This window comes from Antrostomus carolinensis, unplaced genomic scaffold, assembly GCF_000700745.2.
Source record: "Antrostomus carolinensis isolate BGI_N321 unplaced genomic scaffold, ASM70074v2 Scaffold21923, whole genome shotgun sequence".
Classification (NCBI taxonomy): Eukaryota; Metazoa; Chordata; class Aves; order Caprimulgiformes; family Caprimulgidae; genus Antrostomus; species Antrostomus carolinensis.
The window spans coordinates 1-11,405 of NW_010303427.1; the positions used below are offsets into that span (position 1 = coordinate 1).

Below are 11,405 nucleotides of genomic sequence, written 5' to 3' on the forward strand. Positions count from 1 at the left end.
GGTAGGTCCGTGCAGTGACAGCACCGAGCTCGGGTGGGGGGAAAATGGCTTCAGGTGAGATACCGGAGCCTGTGGAGGAGGCGCCCCGGAGGGTCGCAGCGGTTAACGTGGCTGTCCCGAGGGTCACGACAGAGCCCCTGAGGGCTCATTCTTCCCGCTCGTCTCTTTTCGGGTCGGTTCTGTGCAGGTCTGTCAGCCGCAGGTGCCGTGCCCACCCCTCACACCTGCCTTCCCGCTACCGGGCCCGGTCACACCGGTGAGATGCGAGTCCGGCTCATGGAGAGGTGTTGGGGTGACCTCGAAGGCAGCCGTGAGCCCCGGTCTCCCAGCAGGTCTGTGGAGGGAGGAAGGGGGCGATGGGCAGCAGCTGGAGCCCAGTGTGGGTCTGTCAGAGTGCTGTCGGCTCAGGGGACGCTGCGGCCGCAGACAAAGGCAGCTGCCAGCTCCGCTCTTCAGCGACGTGGCCTTTGTTAAAAACCAGCAGTGTATCTTCTATTAAAAAAAAAAATCTGTTTTTATTCCATAACTGGTTATGCCAGCGTTTAACTGGAAGGTGATTCAGGTTAGATCCAAGTAACGACTCCGGTGAGATGGGTTTTGTGTTGCTGTTCTGTCCTTGTCACCTAAACACACGGTGAAGAGGCAGAGCGTGGCTCTGACAGCAGCCAGCACGCTGGACAGGCTGCACGGTGCAGAGCAGTTGTGCTCCTGGACTGTCACAGAAATGAGATGGTTCTGCGCAAGCACAGTGCTTGTCTGGTTATTGCATGAAAAACTGCATGAAAAACTGTTTATTTGTTTGTTTGTTTTGAAACAGAATTTGGGCCTCGTATTAACTTCAGCAAAAAGGATCTGCCTCTTGCGTTGCCAGTTGTTGGGCTCCTTGGAAATGGCAGCTTGTGTGGTCACTGATACATATGGGGTTTCTTTCCTCCCTTTCCTGCTCTTCCCACACCTTCCTCCCTCCCCATTTTCCCAAGGACAAGTAACATTCTGTTAGTTAACACTTATCTTTGCAGGGAAGCTAGTGACTACTTTCAGTATTTCACCACTTCCTGAGTCTGCTTCTTTATAATGTTTCCTTTGCTTCAGGAAGCCATTGTATGTACCCCATGCGTGAGCTGCTCCTTCTGTATGGCTTTTGTGCATAAACATAATAGCCAGGGATCAATGAGTGGTTTCTCACTCAGTTTCTGAAGAAATTGAGGGGAAATAATTACATATTTAGTATCAAAATCAGCATGCCTGTGGCTGGAGTCGAGATCTTTAACAGCAGCAGTAAGAGCTTTCAGTAGTAATTTGCAGTTGCAGGCAACCACGCGTGTTTCATTTTAAACACTGCTCCTTGTGGGACCAGTAAGTTCTGAAAACTCACAGACTAATAAGTTTCTGTGTTTCAAAAACTTGTATGAGCTGGGGAGTTTGGAGGTTTTTTGGCTTTGGTATTTTTTGTGGGGTTTTTTTTATGTTGTTGTTTCAAAATATTTTGTTTTTAGTTTGTGTGAAAATGAAAGAGCATTTTGTGGGTTGTTGGATACAGTTTGTTTGACAGTAAAATACTCTATTTTCAGTACTTTTTTTTTTTTTTTAATGTAGTCCTTAGCTGTTTCGGGAAGTTTCTTGGTGAACTCCTCTCTGGTGTAGTAGAGATGGACTGAAACAGATGTGGTTGATCTTGTTGCTTTGTCTGTGAAATCTCCCTGAAGGTTATACTGGGGGGGGTGTGAAATGGAGGATCGTAGTACATAGCATGGTTTTTTTTTCCCTAGGAAGTATTTCAGCTGACTCTTACTCGCAGTGCATTTAAGAGGGATGGACCAAGCAGCATTAAAATCCTGAAAGAGTCAGATACTGGTTTTGTTTACTTTTTTTTCCCTGATAGGATTTTCCTAGTGTGTGTTGAGGCCCACAAAGTCAAGATCTGAACTTCTGGTGTTAAAAACGTGCAAGTGAGATCAGTTTGGCTTCTTTCCTCCCAACAAATGTATTCCACATATATTCTAAGGCATCAGGGAAGATCATCTTCCCTTTTGCACGGCCTTAGTATGTATCCTTCCATTCAAGATTTTTAACTTTGGCAGGTATGTTCAATAGCTGCGAGACTCTGCAGTGCTGCATTGGGATTTAACCACCAGCATATAGATCCTGAGATTCATTTCCACCAAGAGGAACTGTAGATTTGTGTGCCTGTTCAAATTCTGTTCTCTGTAATTCCCAGTCCTCTTTTGCTACTGGATGCTAATAATATTCAGTCTTCTGGTCAGGTGAAGTAAATTTACTTTGTAATCAACTTACTTCATGCAAAGCCTTGCATACGTTTAAATGGTGCTATTTCTTCTGTTTCAGCAAAGCCCAAACTGCCATAAAATTAAATGTAATAATTTATCTTTTTCTTACACATACAGGCAGCTGAAGAAGTTAGATGAAGACAGTTTAACCAAACAACCTGAAGAAGTATTTGATGTATTGGAGAAGCTCGGGGAAGGGTATGTGTTCTGTGCAAATATGCCCAATGTACTTTTCTCTCCAAACAAATTTCTGTAATGAATACGTGTTCAGTGGTCTCTGATTTTTCACTTTTGTCATTATTCTGTTACTGCAAAGTTATGCACTAGCACAGTGACTGTGTGTGGTTAGTAACACAATAATTTGTTTCCCAAGAGTAAGATATCTTAAGCCAAACAGTAGCTTATGGCTCAGCAGGAGGGAGTTAAAACATTATTGAAAAGTGCCAATCTGGAGTTGATAGGGCTCTGTGGGAACTCGAGAGGTTTTATAGTTCATCCCTCATACCTCTTGCGGAAGATCCACGTGGTGGAAATGAACTTCTGTTGCATTGTGCCACTTGGTAAGGGAGAGCAGCATGGGAACACTCAGTGGGTGACATGTTTGCCTTCTTAAGCAGCTCATTTGAAAAAAACTGAGTTGTAAATCTGCTTTGCTGCTGTACGTAAAGAAGCTGGAAATAAGATGGATATTATCTGACAGGAGCAAGCAAACCTCTCTGACCAGAGCTGCAGTTCTTACTGATGCTCAGCTGGTACTGTATGCTAGAAAAAGAGAGAATTGTATGTGTTGGATTTGTGTAAAAGGCCCTTCCAAAGCTATGAGCAGTGCAAATAGGTTTGGCTCCTTTCTGACTGTCTCAGTGTGCTGTGATTTATTTGTATTATTTTAGTGTTTAGAAGCTAGTGGACTGATTATTTACGTTAAAATACAGAATATTTTTAGCAGGAGGATAGTAATTTCTCACCTGATGTCTGCACTTGCAAAAAGCAAAGCCATAGCATTTATATTTTTAAAATGTTACTGTATTCAGTGTTTGTTTACTATTTTGTTTCATAGTTCCTATGGCAGCGTGTTCAAAGCCATTCATAAAGAAACGGGTCAAGTTGTTGCAATTAAACAAGTTCCGGTGGAATCTGACCTGCAAGAGATTATAAAGGAAATATCCATAATGCAGCAATGTGACAGGTAAATGTATCCTGCAGAACCCATAATCAGTGTGCAAAGAACAGTGATGTCTGTGATCTGGCATTTAATCAAATAAAAGCCATGATATTGCCTTAAATGTTTTTTAAAAGGCTGGATTTGCACGATCAAGTTACCTCGTATCAGCTGAGTCATGTTAACTGACCACTTGAGTAGTGTTAATCCAAGCAAAGGTAAGACAATGAAAATTCAGCTTGCACCAAGTGAACGTTGAGCTAAACTGAATAACCTTGCACTTGCTGCCAGCAAAGAGCCAAGCGTGTGAGCAGTTCCTCTGGTTCTCCCCATGCGCCGTCACTTGTTGAACGGTGGTAACTTGATTGTGTGCTAGAACAGCAGTTCCCATGCCCAAAGTGGTAGTGACTTCTAAACAACTTCTGGTAGGGACATAGAAAACTGTTAGAAGAGGGATTTTTGTTTGTTTGCTTTTAAGGGGCACGTGGATGAGCGCCACTAATGCACGACTGCTCTTGCATGTGCATAATCTACCTGCTGTCATCTGCTTGAGTGGCAGAGTTGTCCTTCCTGGCTGTTTTCTGCCTGTGCAGGTTCTAGTGCAGTACAAGCTGTCTGCTGATCTGAGCATCCCCAGAATAACTTGCTGGCAGCTCTGCGGGCTGATGATTTGCTCTCTGGGTTGTCTTTGCATGTTTCTTATAAGAAAAGATGTTGTGATAACTTAGCTAATGAGGAGCTCGTGGGTACAGAAGACCTCCTCTCAAAGTGTGTCCTAGGCTGAGAGTTTGCAATGTACTAATTTCTTCTGGGTTTATGAATTTAGCCTTAAAAAGCACTACTTTGATGGACTTCAGCCATGGAAAACCTTTTAAAATAAATTACTTTAGCAATAGAAAACCATGGTCCTAGTCACTGCATTGCACTTTACTCTCACTGTCTTGAAATTAAGGTGACTGGTGGCAGACAACAAAGTGTAACTTTAAAATAAGCTGTGTGTGAAAAATATTACTGTGTAACCTGGGAAGTGTTACTAGATGTCTCTTTCTTAAAATAAATTTAAGTATTAACATTGTGAGGCGTAAAGTGAGACCTTACAGTCATGAACAGCAGAGGGAGTGCATCACTGGAGCTTCATGTTTTCTGTGCAAGCATTAGGGGACACTGTGCAGTGTGACTGACTTTGTTTTGCTAGGTTTACAGTTTCCCATGACAAAATATTCAGCAGGGAATAGATCAAGGGCACTTTTGTCCCTTAACTCTGTTTCCACAAAATCACAATCAGCCTTTCTGTTAGGTTTCTGCTTTACCTTTTCCAGAGGACAGGTGGTTCTTCTGCTCCGTGTACTTTACTAGGTTGTTTGCTTTTTGGGCAGCCAGATCACTGGCTGTGAGAGACAGTTTTAGATTGTTCTGGATTTCTAAAATACATCCTGGACTAAATCATAGAAAGAAGTAGGTGTGTGTGGTAGTGGGGGAACATTGCTTGTAATGAACACGATCACTATTTTCCAGCAAACCTGGGACCTTATTTAACGTTTGCATTTGGTTGCAAATGCTCTGCAGCAGCTTTACCAGGGACTGCCGTGGCCCGTTTCTTATTCCTTTGTCCTGCCTTCTCGGTTGCCACAGCACTGACCCTGTTGTAGTCCAGTTCAGGGAGCTAAACCAGATTGAAGGCTAATTGCTAATTGTTCCTTGTTTCTGTAGGACTTATTTTCAAACAGTTTAGCTCCCTGAACTGACCTACTGGCAGGTCAGGTGAGCACCGCTGTGGGGAAGAGGCTTGGCTGGACTGCAGTAGTCATGTGCAAGTTCAGACTGTTTAGAAATACATTTGATCAGGGTTTCAGCGACACTCAACTCTGAATTTCTAAAACATACTTAGGGACTCTGCAGAGAATTGTGCTTATTCAGTTATGCTGGTTACTGGTGTTTGACCCTTTGTTTTCTTCTCCTTTTTTCACATTTCATAGTCCTCATGTGGTGAAATATTACGGCAGCTATTTTAAGAACACAGACCTGTGGATAGTCATGGAATACTGCGGCGCTGGATCTGTGTCTGATATTATTCGATTGCGAAATAAAACTGTACGTCCTTTGAATGTATGAATGGGAAATATGGGTGTCCAGCAGCTCCAGGAAGCCGAGTAGTTTGAGCATAATTCTCACGGTGTTCAATGCCTCGCACAACCATTGTCCAGAACTTGAGATGCAGGTTCTTTGTTCCTCTAAAAATGAGAAGGCTGATTACATTGATCGAGTTTTGGTTATGTGGGTAATGTAACTGATGGAGCAGATTTGGGTTTGTTGGCTTTCCTGAAAACCCATCTGAATAACAGGCTCTGTCTTACTTTGGTTATTGCAGGGTAAGAATTACTTGTTGAGAAAGGGTATGTGAAGTATGGTGCATGGGTATATGTATGCTGGTTGTAATGTAGTTCTACTACATAATACTGTAAGTCGATAACTGATTTCCCATTAGTATGGTAACCTTTATGGAAGGCAATTAAATGGCAATTAGTGAATACTGGGAAAACATAGGCTGAAACCCAATGGTGTTATATATCAGTAACTGATGAGTAGGCAGTAACTCTTCTTCTCTTTAGCTCACAGAGGAGGAAATTGCTACAATAGTGCAATCAACATTGAAAGGACTAGAGTACCTGCATTTTATGAGGAAAATACACAGGGACATCAAAGCTGGAAATATTTTGCTAAATACAGAAGGACATGCCAAACTTGCAGATTTTGGAGTGGCAGGACAACTTACAGTAAGTAAACCCCAGATGGTTGTGTATGCTTTGGTTTATCTTTTTAACCTGCATACGAGAATGATATGCTTGTGGAGACTTTCAGAAATTGTTCTAAACTGGGTTTTAGCACTTTACATCAACGTAATGAGATGATAAATCAGCAACAGATTAGAGCAGAGCTTCCTCCGTGGGAGCTGCTGTGCCTAAATAATGGTTTGTAATACCATTTGCCGTTTCCTTCAGGATATTTATAACTTCTGTAGGCACATTTCAATTCCTCTTTGCAGCCCTCTGTATCCCAGTCTTGCTGAGTCTAATAATGTACATGCATGCAAGTGGAAGATAATTAGCATGATAATTCATTAATGAATGTTTATGGCTAATACAGTTGCCATTGTCTGAATCTTTATCCTGCTTTTCTCAGGACACCATGGCAAAGCGGAACACAGTTATAGGGACCCCGTTTTGGATGGCTCCAGAAGTGATTCAAGAAATTGGGTATAACTGTGTTGCAGACATCTGGTCTCTGGGAATCACTGCAATAGAAATGGCTGAAGGCAAACCACCCTATGCAGATATTCATCCTATGAGGGTAAAGGACTGTGGCCTTCTAAAATGTTGTGCTATATGGCAAGGTTTTGCTATTACAGCTGGGTGGAAAACATATCAACATGCCACCTTGCTTTTGATTCAGAGTAAATTTTTTGTTTTCTGACAGTTTTTTTGTAATTAAATGAAAAATGGGTCTTTGAGAAGGGAAGGAAAATCATAATTCTCTTCTGTTAAGACATAGCTGCATCTCCTTGTGCTGGGTGTGAAGAAACTTATTTTCAGCTGTATTATCCAAAGCAATTTTTATTTTTTTTTTTTAAATGCAAGCACAGACTTTTAAGATGTAAAAATGGCAGATTCATGCCATTTGGGGCATGTAGTGGCTTGGACAGAAGTGTAAGCACCTAGTGAGAAAAGGCTGATTTCTTGCTGCTTGATTCATCTGAGGGAATTTGTGTATAATATTGGCACAAATGATTCAGGAGTGCAAACTTTAAATGTATTGTTCTTTAGTACCACTGTATGTTTGTGTGTATTTATGTTGTGTTGTTGGAAAGCTTTAAACTTTGTTTGGAAACCTGGAATATTCTTCTGTTTTCAGGCAATTTTTATGATTCCTACCAATCCACCTCCAACGTTCCGGAAACCAGAGCTCTGGTCAGACAATTTCACAGACTTTGTAAAACAGTGTCTTGTTAAGAGCCCGGAGCAGCGTGCCACTGCAACACAACTTCTGCAGGTCTGCCTTTTCTTACAAGAACATAAGCTCTAGGGAAGGCTGGCTAGGGTAGGCAATGCTGCACGTCTGTTGAGATGTTGGTTTCATTTCGTGCTGCTCCTGTTCACTACAGATTTTACTTTTTAATATCTGATTCTAAACAAATCTTACACTCAACTTCAACTTTTCAGTTCTCTAAGAACCAGTCTAATGTCAACTCCCTGTCTTTGTCTTCTCTGGGTTTTTTTTTTGTTTGTTTGGCTTTTGGAGTTTAGTTTTGTTGTTTGTTTGGTTGGGTTTTTTTTACTTTCAAATTTTCACCAGCACTGCCAAGAAACTGCCTCTTAAAACACTAAAAAGGGGAGGCTAAATGAATTGCTAATGATTGCAAATGGTCTAGGCATGATGATGATCTGTGTAATTTGTTCTCAACAGCTAAGCTGCTAAGAAAAGAAATAAGGGGAGTTGTGGGAGGGGAATGAGCCCAAGTGATTTTGTTTGGAGGGTGGGAGGTCTCCCTCCTGTGCCAAGCAGAAGTAGTGGATTTTTATTGTAGTATTGTATTCGAGTTAAACCTTAATTTGAATTGGAAGTAGGCCATAGTAACAATGTTTTCCTGTTATATCTTGGTTCGGATGCAGTGCTTATTTGTTTTTAAAATACTTCTCAGCATCCATTTGTTAAAAGTGCCAAAGGAGTGTCAATTCTGCGAGACTTGATTAATGAGGCAATGGATATCAAGCTGAAACGTCAAGAGGCACAACAGCGTGAACTAGATCAAGAAGATGAAGAAAATTCAGTGAGTATTTAATAGCAACAGCATACAAAGTCCAAACTCTTGCTCCTTTCATAAGGCTTAGTTGCTTTGGTTTTTGTTTTGGCACTATTTTGTCCAATTGCCCGTGGATTTCATTTAGTTCTCGAGTTTTATACTTTGACTGCTTAACCTGATGCTTGGTCCTTGCTTAGTCTTTATATTTGAGTGGGACAGCCAGCATGTATGGCTTACTGTTTAGCTTAGAGTGTAGCTGGAGACCTGTGATTGAACAACTCTACAAGTAGTGTCTGCAAAACACTTGATACATTTGGATTTTATTATTTATGCAGTAAAGATGAATTTTTCATTGTAGATGCAGTTCTTAGACTGCTCTCCTAGTACACAATTATAATATCATCTGTGATGCACTATGATATAAATATGTTGTTTTACTGTTGTGCTTTAGAACCCCCTTTATAGAAACTTTCTACTACACAAGAGCAACCGACAGAAACCTGAGGTGAGGGCATGACAAGTGTCCAGGGGATTGCTGTGAATTGAAGTTTGGGCTCCTTATTTCAGTGGTTACAGCATGTGAATATGGAAAGCATGTTGAAAGCTGTTTTTTGAGCCTCTGCCTGCTTCAACCTGAATAAATGAAATGGGCAAGAAAAGGCATCGTATGCCAGAGTCCTTTTCAGAGGTTAGACTTGAATAGCATGGCCCACAGTATCTATGCTGAAGACATAGTTCATCTTGTTTTCCGGTTCAGGACCACCTGTTTCTTCAGTGTGGAAGTAACTTTGGTCATGTTGTCATGTTGTTGACTCTAATAGTATTGTCCCTACCCTCTCTCCTTAATTTCTGACTGATCTGGAGTCAGATTGCTGAGAGAAGGTGTCTGTGTAGTGGAGTTGACTGGTCTCCGTCACTATGTGTTTCCCTGAAGCTTCTCTACTCTGTGTCTGCCAGCAGAAAAGTGTTCCTGAGCACTTCCCAAGTGCTGTGGAAATTTCTGCTGTAGTCCTTTGTTAAATGATGTGTAGCTAGCAAATCGATTACTTCCTCTCACCCACTCATCTCCACATAAAATTACTTTTCCTCCATTAACATCTCATGTAGTTTTATCCTCCTCTTGCTATTGGTTTTGAGGTTGGGAAGTAAATTGTATAGGCACCCTTGACAGAAGAGATGCAATGCATGGAACACCAGAATGTGCAGGGATGTACTTCTTTCTTTCAAGGACATTGAGATGGAATGTTACAGCTTGATGTGTGAGACCTGTGTTTTCCCTCTAGCACTAATACAGATCAGTAAGCCTGTGGTCACACGTAAAGAACTTTGAACTTCACCTTTGTAACAAAACACAAGCATCTTATCCGAGATGAGATGCCCAGAAGCTCTGCTGTAAACCTAGGAAATCACTTCTGTTGTTGTAGCAGGATACCTGGTCTACATTTCCAAGAAACTACATAGACTGTGGAAATTTTGACCTGGTTTTTCATTAAATCCTAGTTACAATAAATACTTGGTGAAGCACACACTGAGTAATGAAACTACTACATCTGGCTAACATAATTACCTGCCAGGAAGCTGTCCTACGAGAATTTGTTTCAGGAGCTTGTGTTTCCCTGTAGAGTTGGTCTCTTGAGCCTTCACAGCAGTAATTCAAACTTCTATAATATTACAGCCTGTTAACAAATAGAAGGATAAGAAATAATTTTAATCTGAATAAAATGACTGGACTTTGATAATTTCATTCCTTTTTGAAGATTTGCAAATTCAGTTAATTTTTCTTCAGTGCTTCTGAAGTTTATAGCACGTAAAACTTCCTAAATGCTAAAGACAAACTCCTTAAAAAATAGGGTGATCATTTTTCTACAGCGTGCCACATGCACTCCAGACTTAGACCTGTTGCTGTCTAATAACCCCTCAGTGACCTGTACCACCTGAGACAGGGGTTTTAGGTCAACTGTTAAAACTGGCAACATGAATAGAAACACTAATGACTAAATGAGTATTGTAATCTACTCTTACAGACAGGTTGCTAGGTCAGAAATGAGATACACGTTGCATTGAGAAGTTTTTGCTAATTTATCTGTTCTCTTATTTCTGAAGCTGGCACAAAAGTATGAAGACTTTTCATTTTGTGCCTGGAGATGATGGGGAGAGAACTAAGTGCATAAAATAAAATGTCGTTGGCTTCCGTGTGTATTTGTAACAATCTCTGAATTAGTAAGTCTTGCCAGTGTCCTTGAATACAGACACTCTTCATGGGGCTTCACCACCATCAGTAAAAATGTATTTATGGCATCCTTGAGCAGGAAGAAGATGAAACCGATTCAGGCACCATGGTGAGAGCGAGTGGAGACGAAACTGGTACTATAAGAGCTGTCAACACGATGAGTGATGGAGCCAACACAATGATAGAACATGATGGCACGTTGGAATCCCAGTTGGGTACAATGGTCATAAACACAGAGGATGAAGAGGAGGAAGGCACCATGAAAAGTAAGAAAACATCTTTAACTTCTAGAAAATTACTTAGGACCTAACATGGGCTGTGGTATGTATTCCCAACTTGCTTTGATATTTTGGGTAGCTTATTGTGATGTCTTTTGGCTGTAGGGAGCTAAAACGCTCAGGTCAGTCCCCTCTGGCAGGAGAGGGATGGTTTCTAGGTACAAATTCCAAGCCATTTGTTTTAGTCTTGTACTTGGTATAACTGATGAGTTGTGCACAATTTCCGCAAGCTTCTGTGCTGATTGAATAAGATCTGATTCTAGCTAGTATGGGGAATTTGTTAGTTCTTTTTTGTTTGTTTTGTCTTTTTTCACATAATGTAGAGGAGGGAGACTAGCAAAAAGGGTTAATAAAAAAAATTGTGTTGCTTTAGAAGGTGATCTGACTGTAAACCGGCATCTGAAAACAACAAGTCAGTTTCAGAACTGATGTATCAATCTAAGGGCTGCATTTATGAAATATCTTGCAGGTTTTCCAGCACAGTAAGGCATGCAGTGGGAGGAGCTAGCATCTCTCTAGACCTGTGTGTTTCTATAGTGTTACTGTAATCACTAAGGACAACTGAAAAAACTGTGTGTTGCTCTTCTGAGACATTGAAGTTGAAATCTGTTCTGCCCTAAAATAGAAAAGCTTACTAAAACTACAAGCCTTG

At 41.1% G+C, this 11,405-nt stretch overlaps 1 protein-coding gene across 1 annotated transcript; it reads left to right on the top strand.

The window, feature by feature from the left end:
- Positions 1-44: 44 nt before the first annotated feature.
- STK4 (serine/threonine kinase 4) lies at positions 45-10,741 on the top strand (the record flags this gene model as incomplete). The annotated part of the gene is made up of 10 exons (XM_029084049.1): positions 45-256; positions 2,406-2,486; positions 3,346-3,474; positions 5,424-5,538; positions 6,057-6,221; positions 6,628-6,795; positions 7,357-7,494; positions 8,144-8,272; positions 8,697-8,750; positions 10,555-10,741. Coding segments are annotated over exons 1-10 (1,378 nt in total), but the record flags the coding sequence as incomplete, so codon positions are not given.
- Positions 10,742-11,405: the final 664 nt, after the last annotated feature.